Source organism: Micromys minutus, assembly GCF_963924665.1.
Source record: "Micromys minutus genome assembly, chromosome: 17".
NCBI lineage: Eukaryota > Metazoa > Chordata > Mammalia > Rodentia > Muridae > Micromys > Micromys minutus.
Window position 1 is genome coordinate 28,526,266 of NC_137952.1, and position 20,708 is coordinate 28,546,973.

General features: G+C 44.5%; 1 protein-coding gene across 1 annotated transcript in view; it reads right to left on the reverse strand.

Annotated features, from left to right (window-relative positions):
• Window positions 1–19,858, reverse strand: part of TGM5 (transglutaminase 5) — a gene marked incomplete at both ends in the record, with an annotated part of 34,282 nt that extends 14,424 nt beyond the window's left edge. The window contains 7 exons of the mRNA XM_080930936.1: window positions 3,689–3,866; window positions 4,350–4,478; window positions 7,952–8,070; window positions 9,566–9,811; window positions 10,157–10,381; window positions 18,134–18,292; window positions 19,786–19,858. Of these exons, the coding sequence (XP_080787062.1) occupies window positions 3,689–3,866; window positions 4,350–4,478; window positions 7,952–8,070; window positions 9,566–9,811; window positions 10,157–10,381; window positions 18,134–18,292; window positions 19,786–19,858 (1,129 nt within the window). The remainder of the gene's footprint in view (window positions 1–3,688; window positions 3,867–4,349; window positions 4,479–7,951; window positions 8,071–9,565; window positions 9,812–10,156; window positions 10,382–18,133; window positions 18,293–19,785) is intronic.
• Window positions 19,859–20,708: the final 850 nt, after the last annotated feature.

The window sequence follows — 20,708 nt, forward strand, 5'->3', positions numbered from 1 at the left end:
AGAGTACACTCTTTTTGGTTGTACTGTCCATTAAATTAGGCCTTCAAGCATGCTAAACTAAGATTCTGTCAAGGAACTACACCCCCAGCTTAAGAATGTATTTCTTGGACCTACCATGGTTTTACACACCTTTATTTTAATCTCAGCACTTGAGAGGCAGAGACAAACATATCTCCTTGAGTTCCAGGACAGCCTGAGCTACACAGAGAGACACCTTGTCTCAAGCAAAACAAAAGAGTGTATTTCTGACAATTTAAAAGTCGCATGGTCTCAGTAAGCTTCATCTGTGAGATAGCTGTACTGATATCCGTTTCACAGGTGGTGGAGAGGCTCGGAAACAATGGAAGGGTCCAGCGTGAGTGGGAAGCAAAGCAGGCACTAGGCAAATGGCAGCTGCTGGACAGTACATCCTATGAGTTACACCATGGCCTACAGTGGAAGCAGACTGGAAGGGGAGACTAGCTTTTCCACTCCCTTTGATCGGATAGATGGAGAAGATGAAAGAACCATAACGTCATTTGGTGGATGGACCAAGACACCCTTAGCTAATTCCAAACACTCACTCTAGCAAGGTAAAGTCAGTGTGTGAGCTCACACAGTCCTTCCTCTTGGCAGATAGAGAAATTGTCACTTTTGGGCAAATAGACAAGAGTTGGAAATAAAGTAGCCCCAGAAAACAAATGTTGTATGGTTTCTCTTAGCTTTCTCTTACACATGGATCTTAACACAGATGCCTACATGCATACACACACACACACACACACACACACACACACACACAAGCACACAACAGGAAAACAGAAGTGTGACCATTGGGGAAGAGGAAGGGATGGCAGGAAAGCCAGGAGAGGTGAGGAGAGCGAATATGGTTAAGTACATGCCATATATTGTGCATCAAATATGTACAAATAAAAATTCTGGGCCTCTCACAGGATGAATTGCATCATTTCTTAAAGAACATTTTTAAACTAATTTCTAAAATGGCATAAAACACCTTCTATGGAGACTAAGCCTAAGGCCTCAGGTACCATTCATTTCCTCTCCAAATATCTCAGGAGGCCGGGACACAAGTGACTTACCTAAAGTTACTTAGGTAGCAATATTTATACTCATGGTTCATATCTATCAATTTCTGTGGTTTCAGGTACAACCTCCCAGTCAGTCACAGAACGATAGTATTAAATGGAAATTGCAGAAATAAACATTTCTTGGCTTTTAAACCCTGCACTGTTTTGAGCAGCATGATAAACTCTCAGCTGTCCTACCAACAACATGAATCCCCTCTGTGTCCAGAGAGCCCATGTTATATACACCACCTGCCTTTTGGTCACCGTCTGGGTCACCCTGTCACCTGTCACTGCTGTGTCAGTGCAGTTCCAGGTTCAACTAGCCCTCGATTTATTTAATAATTGCCAAAAGTTCAAGAGCAATAATGCTGGCATTTTGATTATAGGGTAATGTCATAGTGATCCTCAGTTATTTTAGTTACTGTTACCAACTTCTTGCTGTACCTAATTAATAAACTAAACTTTATCCTAGGTGTATATGTATTAGAAAACACAGAAGATATATTAATAGGCTTTGGTACTAGCAGGGTTATAGGCTTCTTGGGGGGGGTGTCTTGGAATGTGCTTTCTATGGATAAAGGGACTGCAGAAGCCCCAAGGAGACTGCTTCTGGAATACACATAATTTACTATTACTCTTCTTTGCTAAGGTTTGAACACAATGCTTGGCACTCTGTTAAAATGCTCATTATCCCTATAGCAGCTATGGAACAATAATAATCACCTAAGACACGAGTTGGCAGCGGTATTGGCCTAATGACTTTGGCTAAACCCTTATCTTTCACTTTGGTAAAGAACCGAAGTGTCTAGATCTTTGTACTCAAGAACAGCTGGAACATCTCACACAGAAGGACTCCACTGTGTGCTGTTGGTGACTAGATAAGCTTTTTGGACTAACATGTTTGCTGACATATGACATGGTGGCCCTTAGTGGGAAAGCTTGACTGGGCTATTGCTAGAGTGGGCACATTTGGTCATTGCCCAACTCTTTGTTTGCAAGGTCACTGGAAGGCCATGATCCCCATAGACACTTTAATTGCGCTGCTGTCATTGTGTAACTTCCATCCACTGTCTCCATCTCTTTCATCACCTATTCCAGACAGCCACTCCCAAACCCAGCTCTCTCCTCTGCACACAGACTCAGTGTTTCCACACTGGAATTTCCCCCCCCCCCCCTTTATCTTATTCAAGATCCATTCTGCCTTTTGTGTGTGTGTATGAGAGCACGCATGCATGTGCCTACGAGCACGCACATGTGTGTCTGTCTGTCTCACTTTATCTGTAGCCCAGGCTGGCCTAGAACTCCTCATATAGCCCAGGCTGAACTTGAATGTGCAGTGATCCTCCTGCATCAACCTGAGTTCTGGGACTGAAGGTTTGTGTCACCCTGCCCAGTGTTCTGCCCAGGCAGTCTTGCATCTGCCTTCTGGATGATTCAGATCCCCCACATCACCCTAAACTCCTCATCTTTTGGCATCAAAGCTGTTGAATTGCTTTTATCTTATCCCTGGACCATCCAAGAATCCAGCTCAAGATCAGGATCTGCAGTGGCAGAACAGGCAAGGCACTAGCTAAGAGCTGCAGGAGTGGCTACTCTAAAGAGGCTGTCACACTCTGTCAGTGCCCACAGAGATCTCCTCATGCCCTTGGACCGAGGCCTGATCCTGCATACGCAGCAGCATCTCTGGCCTTCACATTCTATCTAGAGTCTGGTCTACTATAAATGGCTGTCACAGGCAATTTCTATGTAAAAGGCATAAACCTTCTATAAACACCAAGTTACTGCAGCTCTGCCTCCCTGTGTCCTATGATGTCTTGTGAGTGAAAGCCTGACTCGGTCCCTCTCCCTAGCTAGCAAGAATGCTGACTAGCAGACCAACTCAGGGACATGGGCATGCATAACAAGAGGATGAGAGCAGGCGGAGTGAGGGTGAGGGCCACAAGCAGGAAAGTGGCCCATGTAAGGCGGGAGTTCCAGCATGGGACTCATTTCCAGATGTCACTTCTTTTAAAATTCCCTCCCCATCTATTTCTACTTTGCCACATACGAACCAATGCCTTTCTATCTTCCTTCTGCACATTTGTCGTTTTAGCTTCTCTTCTGCCAATGTGATCTCTAGTTCCTATCTAAAAATCGATCTTCCATTTTCCCCCATCCTCTAACTCCCTCTCCTGAGTCAGACTCCTAATTCCTTCCCTCTGAGGCTGTGGCAACTCCAAAGTCATGGTTATTCTACACGGGCGGCCTCCTTACAGCCCTACAGGTCTCCCTTCTGTGTCCATGTCTTCATTAAGGCAGAAACAGCATAATTTGGCCTTTGGTCTATGGAATTACTTAGCATTTCATCTCAAGTCTCTCTTGGACCTGGGCCATTCCCATTCTTATGGGAACAGTTTGTTGGGTGGAATGAGCTCAGAGGGCAGGCTGATAAGTCTCCATGTGTGTGATTTCTACATCAGAACCACTGTCTAAAATAAATCCAAACTGATGAGCCCAGTGGTGAGATAAATTTTTTTGCAGAAAACAGCTACCTTACAAATGTCTCCTGGTGGGAAACATGAGACCAAGACAAAATGGTTCCGAGGGCTCTAGCTTCCCCTGGGGCCCATCTCACCTCCTACCTGTGCACATGATAGCAGCAAAGACCCAGCACTGCCCATAGCGCACGGGTTGGCAGCCTGTGGCATGCCACTGCTTTAGGATGGCTACACTGCCAGTCCATTCTGCAGGGTTGACACCGTCCACATAATTCTCACTCCAGTTGCCATTGAGCACTCCGTTGTCATCGTTGCTGTTTATCTAAAGAGAAGTCATGCAGAGAAGTATTAGAAACACCTATTCCCACCACAGGATGTGATGCGAGGGGGGCTGCTGATGGGAAGGACCCCCAGCCTGAGACACAGAAGAAACCTTTGGCTGCACTTTACCTGGAACTTTCCAGTCCTGCTGGGGAGACTTGAAGGTGGGAGGTAAGCTATTCTGACTTAAACGTGTATTAATTCATTATTCTGTTTCAATTTCCTATAAAGCAGGGTGTTGGCTTCGAGCAGTCTAAAAACACATTTGAACCAAGGAGATCTAGAAGCTTTCTAGATAATTCTAGGGTTATTTCAGGGTTTAGTTGCGCTAACTCATTTCCCACAGTCAGCTGCCGGTCTCATTCTCAGAGGGACCCTGTCTTTTGGCTCCTCATTCTCCTATTGCAGGTAACAGCCGTGAGAAGGCAAAGGTTCCTTTATACAGCTCCCTTCCCCCCTGGGCAGGACATACCAGGAGCCTTACCATGGCACACACAACTCTGCTGATGTAGACAGGGCTTCCCCGCAGGGCACAATCTGTGGATGGGTCAACCTGGAAGTTTAGGCTCTTCTCTAGCAGCTCCAAGCAGATATCTATGATATTCTCTTCAAACTGCAGGGGATGAGAAGAAAGGGAGGCATCACATGATTGCTGTGTGCGGACAAATTAAAAAAAAAAAAAGACATCTATAACATTTAGAGCCCAGGGCAGCAGAGAATAAAACCCAATTGCAAGGTAGTTGTCAAACAAAATGGCCCTGAACAGCCTCCCAGGAAGGTACCTGGTTTCAAAGCTATGGCAGCACAACCCACTTGGTATATATATATGTCCTGCAAGCCAGATGTCTCATGACTCGTTTGAAGTCACTGTTGCTACCTAGGTTTATTTCACCCAATGAATTTGCCTCATTGGAAAGTCTAGATCTGCCTCTTCCCCCTCCATTTTCATACTTCTGAGACCCTTCCTAAAGCCATGCTCGCTTTTTTTCTATACATACATAACAGCCCAGTTTGTCATTGGCAGCCTATTGAAGGGAGAGAACAAAGCTACCTTGGCTCTCACAACTCTGGACTGATCAATCACAGGTGAGTTCTGGGACACTGTCCCCCACCTACCCCAGAGCATGTCCCTTTTGGTTGTCAAACTCAGTTATACAATGTAGTTGAGGCCTATCTTTCCTGCCTGAGTGCTCTGTCAGTCCAAGATCTCTTTACAATACTCAGTTCCAGACCTGATGTGAGCTTGGTACATAGTACTCCACATATCTTTGTCAAATGACTATCAACAAATGCACTTTCTCTCACGGAACCATGGTCAGTAAGTAGAAATAGGCTTCTATTGCCCACCTTCTTTAGGGAAACCACTTCTCTAGTTTACAATGTTTAAACTGCCCTATAATGTAAAGAATGGTGGTCAAAGTCCCCTTAAGGTGTCCTTCAAGTCCCTTAGATCTGGCTCTGTTGTGAAGCAGCTTCCTCTGAGATCAAAGCATTAAACCTTCCACTGCGGAGCAAAGCCTGTTGTGACACAGACTATTAAAGGGGTGAGACTTTCCACCCTGCAGAGAAGCCCAGGAAGCCAATAACTCAAAGGCTTCAGGAAGTCCCTGAAACTGAAGAGATTCACTAGGTCCCTCCCTCCTCATGCCTGTAGAAACCATAAGGACTACCAATACACACGCTCAGACCAGCTGAGTTGCTTAGAAGGAGACCAATCGTTTCTGCCAAATTGCCTAGAAGAGGCTCAAACCAACGAAGCTACCTGGAAAGACACCCTCCAACCTGTCCAGATGCCTGCAGACCATGCAGTGTGCTCCAGGTTCCCAGCTCTGGTGAGCTTCCGCCCACGCTGGGGTGGGATTTTGGTAATACAACTGTACTTGAGTCATTTCTTCTCCTACAAGTAACTCATCACTCATAAATGACCCCTCTAAAACTGTTTGGTTTACTAAGTGAGACTTTGGTGGTATCTATACTTTGGTCTGTCATGGGTTCTCTATCTGAAGTGAGTAGACCTTTGCTCCTATCTCCCCAGCAGTCCTATTGTACAACAGACTCCTTTTTACTTCTCCAGCCTCTGACCTCGACAGCCCCCACCCCTGCCGTTTTTTGCTCATTTGAAGTAACTGTTACTACTGAGGTTTTTTTCCCCCAATGAATTTGCCTTATTGGAAAGTATTTTTACCTCTTCCCCTTGTGCCGTGTACAAGGCTCTACCAAATTCCTTGTGATCTTTGCCAAGACGAAACCCTTCTGGTCGGTCCCTCCTTGACTGAGCTCAGGCACAGCATCTTCTCTCCCAATAAGCTCTCTTGGAAACTCTTGCCAAACCAAGAGCCTCCTTCCTGGTCCCCAGAACACTCTGCCCCACTGTGTGATAAGTAACTGTTTACAAGTCCCTCCAGGACCATGCTGCCTCTGTTTCCACTCTCTAACACCCACGGTCCACTGAACTGCTTAGTCAGCATTTGCTTGCTGAAGAAGAAAAAGAGAAAGGGAGTGACCCAGAACTTCAAAACCTGCAACTCCTCACTTCTGCTTAAATGCCCACACCTAGTGAGGATTTGGGACCAGTTGAGACGGCTACATCTTCCCTGGGCTGCAGCTACCTTGGCCATGAACCTGACAGTTATATATTGAGAGTTCTATTTTGGACAAGACCTGGTGAGGAGCCTTTATCCAAGTGATCCAGGGCTCCATGAAGACCCCCATATTGTCCCAGTCGTCACCTCTAATGAGTGGTCAAAGGCTCCCTCTGCTCCCTCAATACTCTCAGAACTGGGGCTCAGCTCAGTGTAGAGCAGCTTCTTCCCTCCCTGACCTTGGTCTTCCCGGAGCACCTACTGGGGCCAAACTTCAAACAGGAGGTAGGTGTTTAGACAGAAAAGAGTTGTCAAGCATTGTGATGAGTTTAGCTATTTTGCATACAAGGTCATGAGACTATGTGTAGAAAACAAAATGAAGCAATGAAGCTGGTAGCAACGCTTATGATGATGCTTACGATGACCTTCATTTTCTAGGTGTTCATTTTATAATGTTTCTTTGCAAAGGTTTTGTTTTTCGTTTGTTTGGTTTTGTTTCCCACACAGGAACTCCTGTGGCCTAAGCAATGTACCCAAGGATGACCTTGAACTTAAGATCCCCAGGCCTCTACATCCTGAGCTCTAGGATTATAGGGGTACACCACCACACCCTGTTTATGTGGTGCTGGGGATCAAACCCAGGGCATTGTGCATGTCAAGTAAGTCCTCTACCAACCGAGACACATCCTCAGCCCTCTGCTTTTCAGAAAGAACTTTTCTATGTATCACAGGCTGTCCTCGAACTAGAAATTCTCTTGCCTCAGCTTCTCAGTCATTGATATTACGGGCATTCACCATCATACCCAGGTTTGCAAAGTTTGCTCTCTGTCTTTATGTCTCTCTGTGTCTCTGTCTCTTTCCTCTCTCTCCTCTCTCTCTTCCTCCTTCCCTCCTTCCTTTCTTCCTCTCTCTTTTCTCTCTCTCTTTCCTTTCTTTCTTTCTTCCTTCCTTCCTTCCTTTCCTTCTCTCTCTCTCTCTCTCTCTCTCTCTCTCTCTCTCTCTCTCTCTCTAACAATTATGTGTTCCTTATAATGAAAAAAAAACCTATTGTCAAAACAAACATGAGCAAACAAACAAACAAAAACAGGCACTGGCATGGGGTCACAGATGATTGTTCCCAAGCTCTGTTTCTGGTACAGATGTCCAGGGCACACACATACTGTGTATGTGTAAGTGTGACAGGTTTAATACCAGGTTCAGCAGCAGTGTTGTCAGGAGAAAGTGTATGTGACAACGAACTCAGTGTAAAGTACAAATGTCAGGTGTGATCATTTCCATTATGATTGTGCCCCACTACCCTATGCTGCCCTGTAGCTGCCCCTCCCTTAAATCCTAGTCAGTGTGTAGATGGAGCCAGCAAAGAACCCTCCCTCCTCCTTCCTATGGCTGCTTCACTAGCAACCCGAGGTGTTTCTAACACATGCCCTTTCGTTAGCATAAGCAGTTTGTCTTGTTCTGGATCCCTTTCCCTGTGAGTTTGGGGCTTATGTGGTCTGGGACTCACCTGCCCATAGTTCCAGGGGCATGGGCGGATCCAACTCTTGCTCCCTTGGTAGATGAAGCCATAATCGTTCACAACATACTCCTGCCTCTGGGGCTCACTCTCCATGTACACTGCATCTGCTGGGAATCAAAGTGAGGAGAAGACACAGCAGAAGCCACCTTGTGCCTTCCTATTCAAACAGTCCCATAGACTCTGCTCTCTGTGAGAGGAGAGGGCGCCTGGGGCTGTTCTGAGAGGAGCTGGTACAGGAAGGATCCCGTGCTGAGGTGGGTTCTATCCAAGATTTGGACCAGTGTGGTGAACAGTTGTAGGTTCATGATTGAATTCAGAAGCATTCCTGAATGGTAGGGTGGATCTTCTCAGCCAAACGGCCCTGGCCCAGTGTTGTGGCAGCTGCTGACCAAGATTGGACCTACTACTCCCTGCCTCTGTTCCAGTGTTTGTTCTCTCTAAGACATGGTTACAAGCTCAGGAGAGAAGCCATGCATGAAGTCCTCCCACCACTCAGACAGACCCTATGTTCCCATGTTCAAGTCTGAAGCCCAGTTTTGGAGGGGTGTGTGCACATGCCTGTGTGTGTGTGGTTTTATTGCTGTTATTGTTTGACAGGCTCTCATTCTGTAGCCGAGTCTGGCATGAAACAGACTATGTGGTCCTGGCCTCAAGCTCACAGTGATCCTCTTGCTCCAGCCTCCCAACTACTAGCACAAGTGAATGCTTCAAAGAGAAACACAAATTGGAGACTAATATGTGTAATTATACTTGTTATATTAATATATGCGTAATAATATCAATATGTAATTAATATATAATATATATGTTATAGAATCAACAACATACCAATGTGTATGAACACGCCCATATTTAAGCATAAGACAGTTCTAAAAGTCTACACAGAGAACAGAAACAAGGCTTCCACGGGGAAACTGGAGCTAGAAGACTGGAGGGTCTTAGATCATGTAACATTTTCTTCCTCCCCCTCCACCCCTTTCTCCTCTCTCTCATAACCATTCTATCTTTATTTCTTCCCCCTCCCCTTCCTTTTTTTTCTTTTTTCTCTTTTCTTTTTCTCACTTCCTCTCACTTTTATCATTTTTGCTTCTTTCTCAAATATTCAAAACAGTGTGCATTTATTACCTCTAAAATGAAAAAGCCCAAAGTAACGTAAAAGTAGATAATGAAGGTAGATGTTAATGGTAGTTAAACTTAAAAATAGGATTTCTTAAAGATTTTATTTATTTTGTGTCTTAGTGTTTTATCTGCATGTGTGCCTACATGCCAGAAAAGAGCATCAGATCTCATTACAGATGGCTGTGAGCCACCGTGTGGTTGCTGGAAATTGAACTCAGGACCTCTGGAAGAGCAGACAGTGCTCTTAATGACTGAGCCATCTGTCCAGCCCCCCTAATAGTAGTTTTCTATTTAGTCCAAACCTAATTTTAAAATTCTAAATAAGTAAATAAACATCAAGATCTCCCCAGCTTGGTTGTTGAAGGTCGTGTACTGAATCCAAGAGATTAAGAAGCTTATGGTAGCAAAGGAAAAAGGGCTAAAAACCTGGTGGCGATGACAGAGAGACAGAAGTGAAGGAGCCCAGGTGGGTCCCTACCTTACCTGGGCACCAGGGATTGAAGAGCAGGATGAATTCTGCCAGCTGATAGGCAGTGACAGAACCCTGGTAGGAGTCGATCCGGATTTTCAGGAGGTATCTACCCACAGCTGCCATGGGAGGGGCGCAGAGACTCACTTCCAGGGAGTTGGGCCTGTTGGCTTCAAGGGAAGCAATCCAGGGGCTTGGGCCACCACTGCCTGTGAGGCTAAACACTGCCCGAGTCCCTTTGGCCAGGTCTGGCAAGGGTCCTAGGAGGGAAGAATAACTAAGACTCTTTATGGTGATCTTTTATTCCTCTAAGATTCTACTTAATGAACATGCATTCTGCTCCACTATATTCATTCATACATACATACATACAACACATACACACACACACATACACACACCACATGGTTCATTTCACATACACACACATACATATGCCACACTGTACACACACACACCACATAAATATTCACATAGACACCATACACATACACCCCAAACACACATATACATACTACACATACATCACACACGCACACACACACACAAACAGCACACACATACTACATGTGCACACATATCCTGTGGACCAGCTAGCTCCTCACCAGTCTCGGCCACAAACATGATACTGTCCATGCCCGGCTGGAAACCCCGATTCTTAAAGTACAGGGTGATGGAGAAGGCCTGGCCCCGGCGGACAACAAGACGGTCAGCACTGATCTCTTCCGTGTGGTGCCGAACATTGTTCCGGGAGCTCTGAAGGTCTGTGAGGGCCACCTCTATCCCTGTGATGGGGCAATATGGGACAAACAAAACCAAGGTTGTAAAGACTAGCCCAGTTTTGTTCACACTTATCAGTTATGCAAACTCCAGGAAGTAATTTGGCAATTACACTTGAGTTTCTATCTTGGTAGAAGAGAGTCTATAACACTACCTTAGTAGGGCCAGTTTGAGGATTGTATGAGATGCCATGCACACACATCCCTTTCTCCCCTCTTCCTTTCTTTCTTCTTCCTTTACTTCCTTTACCCTCTATCAACTCCTCCCCAGAACACACTTGCAGGCACATATGGTTTCTAACTAACTTATTTTGTAGATCTGCCCAGGTTTGATGCTCTCTTCAGCCCAGTATGCCTTCAGATACAGCCTGATCCCTACTTCCTGGGATTCAAGTGACCCGTCTCACTTGTCCTTGTCTCCAAACCTGGGAGCAGGCTTCTGGGGCCCCTAGAACAGCTGCCCCACTTTTAGCAACTTGCTGGTTATCTACCACCACCAAGGCCATGTGTCCAGTGTCCTGAATGTCTGCATACTCAAAAATCAGAAAGCCTTTGAGATCTTTTGCCAAAACTGAGTAAACACATTGTTCTCATGTGTGCCTCTCCCAGAGGGCTGAATCTGAAGGCTTCTTGTTTGACTGTGGTCTTGCCACAGTCCCCAGTCAGCTGAGGATAGTTTACAACAGCTAAGTTCCACCAGGCTCATCCATCTCTTCAGCCTTTCAGTTCCTATGTGGCCAAGTGCTTCCTGCCATCTCTTGGTTTGCCTAGGTCACTTGTCCCTTTCCAAGTGCCCATCTTCCCTCTCACCCTTAGGGACTTGAATAAGCTCTGAGAATTTTCCTGCCTCAAGCATCTCTCCCCACCCCCTCCCTGAACACATCACCTTCCCTCAGTCTGATCACATCATATCATTTGCTTTAAAAGTTCAAAGGCTCTCTTCAGCTTGTTGTACCGAGAACATGCATCCACCTGACACGTGGCCCTCTGTTTCCAGCTTTAACTTCTGATTTTACTCTCAATTCTCACCACCCCAGAATCGGTCATTTTTTTTCCAGGCAGCCTGTCTGCCTATTCTGTTCCTGCTACAGCCTCATTTCAGAACATCCTCTGTCATAGTTAATATGTCAACTTGACACATCTGGGAAAAGGGAATCTCAACTGATGGAGGAATTGCCTCCATTAGATTGGCCTGTAGACATGTCTGTGGGGGCATTTTCTTGATTGCTGATTGAGATGGAAGGGCCCAGTCCATCAGGGCTGGTACCATTTCTGGGCAGACGGTCCTAGGTTGGTATAAGACAGGCAGCTGAGCAAACCAGGGGAAACAAGACAGTAAACAGACTCCTGCATGGCTCCAGCTTCAGTTCCAGCCTCCAGGTTCCTGCCTTGGCATTTCTCAGTGATGGAGTATAATCTGTTAAGTCAAATAAACTGTTTCCTCCGTTAAGTTGCTTTTGGTCAGTGTTTTATCTCAGCAACAGAAAGCAAGCGAGAACATCCCTCCACAACTTCGCCATATCCTACCTGTCCCACAAGACCTCCCGCCCTCATGAAACCTGTCCCACTCCATCTTCCCTTCTTCCCGTTTTGTATGCTCTACAGCACTGAACTGAACTACTCTCTGTCTTAACTGCTTACGCTGACAAGTTAATGCCTGTGTTGCACTCACATGCTTTGGACATCACCACCTTATCCCGGGGGCCTGTTCTTCTCAGCCTCCACATGAGGAACTCGGATATTCTTTGTTCTTCCTTTTGGTTAAGATTAATTTATTTGTCATCTATGTGCATTGGTATCTTGCCTTTAAGTATGTCTATGTGAGGGCACCAGGTCCTCTAGAACTAGGGTTACAGACAGTCGTGAGCTGCCACGTGAGTGCTGGGAATTGAACCCAGGTCCTCTAGAAGAGAAGCCAGTGCTCTCAATTGCCAAACTATCTCTTCAGCCTCTTCTTTGTAATTTCTCCTTGGGTTTCCTTCTGCAGCCAAGGCCGGCTGCAGACTCTTGATCCTCTTTGCTCAAGCCTGGGAGTTCTGGGATGGCAGGCATGTGCCACCACGCCCAGCTCTTATCTACTTTTCGTCTGCTTTCCAACACTAAATGTAAGCTGAGGACAGAACTGTACCTGCTTTCTCTTGGCTGTGCATTGACTAAAAAAAAAAAAAAAAAAAAAAAACTAATGAACTAAATCACTTGGCAAAGTCTAACATCCTTTCATGTTAAAAAAAATATTCAGCAAACTAAGGAGGGAGGGAGTCCCTTATTATGATAAATGGTGTCTATAAAAAGCCACAGTTAGTCATATTTAATAGTGAAACACTAAATACTTTCCAGTTAAGATTAAAAAAAATTAAGGATGTGTGTGTTCTTGCCTGCTCTTGTCTTGTTAAAGACAAAGTGTGCTGGAGCTCTTAGCCAGGGTCATTAGGCAAGGAAAAGAGATCAAAGACATTTAGATTAGAAATAAATAAAGTCATCTCCATTCACACATGATGTAAGAATAATAATAGGCCAAAATTAGAATTCACAATGACAAAAGACTTCAGGATGTATGCAATAACAATATGTAAGTCCAACTGCCTTTTATACACTTACAATGAATAATCTGAGAAAAAAATGTAAAAGTAATTTATAGTAGCAAAGTAGTAACAAGTTCACAACAGAGTGCAAAACTTTTACCACAAAATATTACTTAAAGGGATTCATCTAAATAATAGAAAAATATTCCATGTTCATGGGTTAGAAGATGGTATCATTGAAATAACAGTATTATTCTACTGATCGTTGACTCTGGAGTCAACACAATACCTATCAAAACCTCAAAAACCCAACTGCCCACCCCCACTGATAACATCTATAACGCAACCCTATACCTAAGTCTCAGAGAGAATCATAAAAGGGAGGAGAGATTACAAGAGCCAGAGAACCAGGATGTCTGCAGCTAAATGGTGCCTTGGAGACATGACAGAGAAGCTGCACCCATGGAATCTCAACATGGTTCAGTTGCCTAGACCTACATAATGAAGAGCAGTTGCCATGACAGTGTGGATGCTCTGTGCACTTCAAACAATCAGTGGGAGAGAGAGAGAAAGAGAGAGCAAGAGTGTGTGTGTGTGTGTGAGAGAGAGAGAGAGAGAGAGAGAGAGAGAGAGAGTGTGTGTGTGTGTGTGTGAGAGAGAGAGAGAGAGAGAGAGAGAGAGAGAGAGAGAGAGAGAGAGAGACGGGGGGGGGAGGAGAAAATATTACTTTTCTTCAGGGATTAACTCAACAATTGCTTATCCAAGTTTTCAACCCTAAACACATGTATATACAAGCAACACTAAATGAATTCAGAGGTTTTATACATATGTTTGTGTGTGTGTGTGTGTGTGTGTGTTTTGAGACAATGACAACCAAAGAAGAAGAGATTGTGAGTTTCAGAGGGCTGGGGGGGCATGGGAGGAGCTGCAGGGGGTAAAATTCTCAAAAGTGGTTAATTAAAAACTTTAAGCTTAACTGCCATTTGAGAAGAATAAATGGTCCATAATAGTCAACACAGCCTTTTTATTTCCTTTGTGAGGGCAAGGCAAACACAGTATCTTGCTTTGTAGCCTGGAACTCATGGCAGTCCTCCAGCCTCAGTCTCTAGTGTGATGGGATTTCAGTCATTCACTATGTCCAGCATTAAGGCAATCTTAAAGCAAGCGGCTTGCACATCTATACTTTAAGTTTTACTATAAAGTTAGTAATCAAGGAATCTGGGGGCAGCATTAGCACAGACACAGATCAGTGTATATGGAACAACACCAAATTCAGTCAGGTGGTTTTATATGCATGTGCTAAACAGTAATAGCATAAGAAGAGGCTATGAATGTGAGAGTGATGTAACAACACTCGATGGAAGTGAGGAACAGAGACCTACCTGCCCTGTCCTGGCTTTGATTAAAAGAAGAAATGAACCAGATTAATTGGCGTAGTCCAACACCCTTAAATGTAGAAAAAAAAATCTCTTTTTAAAAAGGTGCTGAGATAAATGAATATCCATTCATTATAAAATGAACTGTCATGGCTGGAGCAAGGGCTCAGTAGGTAAGATCACAGGCTGCTCTTGCAGAGGACCCAGATTTAGTTCTCAGCATCCACATGGCAGCCCATAACTGCCTGTAACTCCAGGTCCAGGGGATCTAGTGCCTTCTTCTGACTTCTGTGGGCACAAAGCATGCACATGGTGCATATACAAGTATCCAGGGAAACACTAGTACATATAAAGTAAAGAAATAAATACTAAAAAGTTAATAAAAAAGAATAAAGTTTGTTGCCTACTTCATATGGTATACAAAAATTAACTCAGTGGATCAAAGATCTGAATGTGAGAGCTATAGAGGAAAACAGGCACATCCTCCTCATCTTGAACTAGGCAATGGTCTCTGAGTCATGTCAGGAGAAGCAGAATCAGTGGGGAAACTTGGGTAAATTTGACTTCATAGAAATCAGTAACATTTCTGCTTCCGTGATATGTGAAAATATAATCCACAGAATGTGAGAATGTATTTGTAAATCATATAGCTAATAAGGGATTTGTAACCAGATGGATGGATGGATGGATGGATGATGGATGGATGGATGCATGGATGGATGGATGGATGGATGGATGGAGCCTACAAAACAAAACAAGGAGTCCAAATGGAAAACTGGATACTTGGATCCAGTGAGATGGCTCAGTAGATGAAGCACTTATTGCATAAGCCTCAGAACCTAATTTAATCCCTAAGACCCATGTGATAAAAGGCAAGAACCAACTCCAGAAGATTGTCCATGACTGCTACAAGCTCATCATGGCATGCCTCTCCACTCAATATGGGCAACTGATCTGAACAGATCTTTCTGTAAACAAGATAGGAAAAGTCAATAATCACTTGTTAGGTAAATACACATGAATTACTACTTCACACCCATGAAGATGCTATGACAAGAAAACAGACACTAGCAGGTGTTGGCAGTGGGCAGTGCTTGGGGACACTCATATTTTACTGGTGGTTTTATAAAATGATGCAGCACTTTGGAGGTCACTATCAGCTCTTCAGAATGTTGAATGATCACAGTTACCATGTGATCTAACTCCTTATAGTACACCAACATACAGTGAACACACTCACTCACACCAAGCCCACATGCAGATGCTGATAGCAACATTATACAGGAGTACCTGAAAAGTTCAAACAGCACAAATATCTTCTAGCTGACGAATAGAGAATATGAACTTGTGTAAGCTGAGCAACATGAATAGACCTTAAAAATATTGTGGTGATGAAAGGAATCAGACCTAAGAGGGAACAGTTTGTATGGTGACAATTCTGTGAAATGTCTGCAGTAAGCAAGTCTATGGAGATTGCAAGTAGATTAAGGACCTAATGCCACCTCTTCCTCTTCCTTCTCCTCCTTTTTTCTCCTCCTCCTTCTAAAACAAACAGGCCCTCTCTATAGAGCTACACAGCCTCGGCTGTCTTGGAACTCACTCTGTAGACCAGGCTGGCTTCAAACTCTCGGATTTCCTTCTGTCTCTGCCTCCCCAGTGCTGGGATTAAAGGTGTGTGCCACCACACCTGGCTCCGGACTGATTCTTTCTGAGATGATAAGAATGTTTTGAGACTAGATAGTAATGACACATTCAGAACTGCACGAATACACTTAACCGTGTAGAGATGAACTTCACTATGTTTCAATAAAGCTGTTAGAAACAAATGTGACACAATCAACTGTATAAAAGTATCACAACAAATATTAGTCTTTATCTTTTGTTTTAAAGAGTCAAGACCATGGTCACACAGGATCACAATCACTCACCTGAAACCCACCAGGCTATCCTGGAACTCACAAGCACCATCCTGTCTCCACTTCCCAAGTTGCTAGGATACAAGAGTATGCTACCACATCCAGCCTAATCCTTATCTTCTAAACATATCTAGGTTATTTCATTTACTGTTAACACACATCTTTTTTCATTAGCTAGTTGTATCATCATCATCATCATCATCACCATCATTAAAGAACCGTAAGAATAGCAATTGACACATGCACATATAGGTTCATGGACATGTTTGCTAGTTGAAGAATCCTCTATCTTATGTAAAAAACCAGTTGCATTTATTTTAAGTTTTAGATTCTCTCAGCAATTTATCTGGGTCCTGCTACTATTTAACCTTTACCACACCTTGTACAGATAAAATACCAATACACTTGGGGGAGGGGGTGCTGACAAACGGGGTTTCTGAAAGATGGAGGGTTTTGTCTCATGTTAAACCCAGATTTGCGTCTCAAGGCGGGATCCCTTTCATTGTCCATCAGCTGCTGTCCATTGCTGGCTTCTACCTACATTCAGTAAGAACATTATAACCCTGTCTGCCACTTGGGAAAGAATTTGTCTTTTCCTGATAATGAAGAGGAGAAGGAGGAGGAAGAGGAGCTCATCCTTTCTTCATGAGACCAGTTGACTGGGCAAAGAACACTAACTGGCTCAGGTCTGTGCATGACCAAGGCTACCCAACAGGTGGGGCGACACCTGCCTAACAGGAAGCACTCCAAACATCGTATTCTCCAGAGACACTACAGGGCAAGTCAACCTCCAACTATGACACACGGATGCTCTGCACCCAAACATTGTGCAAAGCTTTCATTTTCATGACCAAACAATACTCCATTATTTTGAAATACCACGTTTTGTTTATGTTCAAATGGAATGTTCACTTTTGATTAGAGTATTTCTTCTTGAGAGACTGAGGAAAATGACAAGGAAGTAACAGGATGGTAGGGAGAACTTACAAAATGGGTGATCATAGTTTCTGTCTAGAGAGACATTTCTTCATGGGTACCTAGAAGCATGCGCAAGGATGCTGACTGTAAGACTGCTTGTCTATCTATAACAAAAAGGGGGGATGATCTAAGCATCCATTAAAAAAAGACAAGATGAATAAATCATTCACTATGGAATACCATACAAAGTGGGAAATACTGGGAGGTAGGTCCAATGTTACAAGACATACTTTTAGTAAAAAAAATATTGTTTACATTTATAGTGTGATAATATCTGCATTTATAACAATACATGTTGATCCAGTTGACTACATTCAGCACTTATATGCATGCTGATGTCTCTACCTAAGACTAGAGATGAGGTTGAGGTACTTAGAGGTGCTTCGAACTTTAGCTGCAATTATTACTTTATTTTACTTCAATCCGGCCCTCATATATTTCTTTTGTAATTAAAATGTTACATTTTACATAAAATTAAGGAAATAGTAAAATATTTATTATATTGCTTACAGTAAATAAAGGTGACCATGTCACATTTGTAGAGTAAGTTAAAACTACATCCCTTATAGATATCTTCGTGTAATCATTTTATCTTCAGAGTGTTCTTTATCTAGACAAGGGAGGATGATGTAAGCAGATGAGGATGATGGGAAAAGAGAAGACACAAAGATTCAGAGAACTTTAATGTGGTCCAAACCCTGACATGGGAGGCAGGAACCAGAGAAGTGACTTAGCCAGTGTGAAGAAGTTAGCTGGTGTCACGGGACAGGAATCCTAATGCCCTAATCCCTTTCCTTGCTCATCCCACCCTATTGTGGAGGAGGCATGGTAACACTCAGCTGTGTTTGCCTTCACCCTGCCTCCTGGTTCTCAGGGGATCAATGAATCCCGAGGGCTCTTGGCTTCCTTCCTAGATCAGCTCCATTCTTACTGTTTATCCACCCTCCTGCCCTTGATGTCTCTGGATTTCCACTGTCCCCATTTTCTACCCACCCCATGGTGCTTCCCTACCTTGGGCCATAGTGGCTGCTTCTGGCTCCTGGACTGCTCCCCCACAGACAGCTGAATGGATTGGGGCTTCAGGAAACTGATCCTGGAGTAGCTGCTTCCCCTTCCATGCCAAGGTTCCGAGAGACACTGGAGGTGGGGCCAGCTGCTGCACCGCCACCTCTGACAGGGCAGAGCACAACTGGTTTTCTCACTCGCCCTCTGGTTTTTCTTGGCAGTGTTGCACAGCTGAGAGGAGGTGTGGAGGCTGTGGGTCTATCAGGGCCTTTGTGCTATTGGGCTTTCAATAGCTCTCGGGCAGCGATGCTATGTATGGTAAGGGAGCCAGGAGAAACTGGTGAGTGGATTGGGGCCTCCACAGGAATGGAGGGAACTGTGCTTCTGCAGGAAAGAGCGCTGGGGTTGTACTCGTGAGACTACTACTCACAACAAAGAGAGCCTTGGGCAGCCCTTGTACTTGAGTTTAAGCACTAACAAAATCCACTCTCAACCATCTTGATAACCTTTTCTTTTTTTTTCAGGCAATGGCACTATTTCAAGTGAGACCTTCCAGGGCCACAGCGGATCTTGAATAAAATTAGCAGAGGTGGGGCTGGAGAGATGGTCCAGAGGCTAGTCTTCCTGAGGAGCTGAGCGTGAGTCCCAGCAACTACATGGTAGCGGGGGAGGCTCACACTGTCTTAAATGCCAGTTCCAGGTTATCTGATGCACCCCCTCACCTCTTACATGTGCACGCACCAGGCATGCACGTGGCACACAGACATATACACATGTAAAATTAAAAACAGTTTTTAGATGAATGAAACAGACAAGACAAGAATGTAGCTTCCTGGTAAAGTAAGTGTCCATCAATACCCAAAGCACTCAGAGAGAGAGAGAAGTTCTTGTGTATTAAGAAGCAAGTCAGATAGGGAGAAGATAAAGCAGGATCCTGTGTGAGGAGTGGGCAGGATACCCACCCACTCTGCCTTTCCTGCTGTGACTTACTTCTTCCTGTGTCTCCTGATTTCTAAGTCCTCTGGGGAACGTACCCATAAGGGTCATTTTCTTTCTTGTGCTTTCAATTCTCTGTGACTAATCAGCTTTTATAATGTGCAGACACACAGATACAGTTCTCCGAGCTCATTGGTTTGCTGTTGTGCTGGGGATTGAACCCAGGGCCACGAGCACACTGAGTGGACAACCTACCAGGAAGGCACACCTGTGACCCCAACTTACTTTCTAATACATTTGCACGCACCTTCAATACCAAACTTCCCTCAGCCCACTGGCCCCTGTAACTCCCACTTTTCCTCCGAATTCTGAGCACTCAGTACTTGTGCGTACTGCTTTGTTTCCCATCCCCCTTCACCTCCATCCCATCTTCTTTCTGTCCTCAGGCTCCAGACAGGTCTCATCTACTCCTTCAGAAGGTCAGGAACCCTTTCCTGTTCTTGAGGAACCTTCTACAACTCTGAGCATGTAGACCCTTCTCTCGTTCATTCCCTCCCATCCCTCTTTCTTCCCTCCTCTCTCTCCCATCCCTCCTCTCTCCCCCATCCTCTCCCCCCACTTTTCTCTTCTCTCTTCTCTCTTCTCTCTTCTCTCTCTCTCTCTCTCTCTCTCTCTCTCTCTCTCTCTCTCTCTCTCTCTCTCTTTCCCTGACATCACCTCACCTGTCATTTTCTTCTCATGCCCACATTGGTGCTCCCCAGGGATGTAGCAGGAACTCTCTTGTTCTCCCTTCATTCACCCCCGCCATGACTTAGGTGATCCCCAGAACTGAGGTCTACAGTTTCCTCTTCTTTGCCAACTTATGGCACTTGACCTTGACTTGTGCCCAAGTGATTCCTTCCCCTCTTTCAGCACACCTGCCTTTTCTGGTCTTGGTGGTTAGGATGCTACTTGCAGGCCATCAGGACCATTTCTCCTCTTCTTACCTCCCTTGGTCCAGTTCAACCCTTGATTAGCACCTCCCTCAGCTCTACCTCACTGAGACACCAGCTTGCCTAAATAACAACACCTAGCTGACTTCCCACCCTCCTTTCTCCAGATTCATTACTACTGAGTTTTCAATATGTTTTGAAATTATATTATTTCCTCCTTCCAACCCTCCACACACACACTTCTCTGTCCCAGCTTGCTCACCTCAAATTATGGCCTTCATTTCTTACCATTGGCTTTTCTTTCTTTCTTTCTTTCTTTCTTTTTTTCTTTCTTTCTTTCTAAAGATTTATTTATCAATTTATTATATATAAGTACACTGTATAGCTGTCCTGAGACACACCAGAAGAGAGCATCAGATTTCATTACAGATGGTTGTGAGCCACCATGTAGTTGCTGGGATTTGAACTCAGGACCTCTGCAAGACCTCTTAACCGCTGAGCCAGCTCTCCAGCCCACCACTGGTTTTTCTGAAGGGCCAATTCAAACAAATAATCCACTGCTCAAGATCCATCCATGAATGAGGTCTAAGCTTCTCAGCATCACCCTAAAAACCTTTGAGGATCATCTTTCTCTCCCCTCCTGGATCCCAGGTAGGCTACCCCCTCTTAGTCAGTCAGTCAAACAGTCAGTGAGTCAGTCCGTCTGTCTGTCT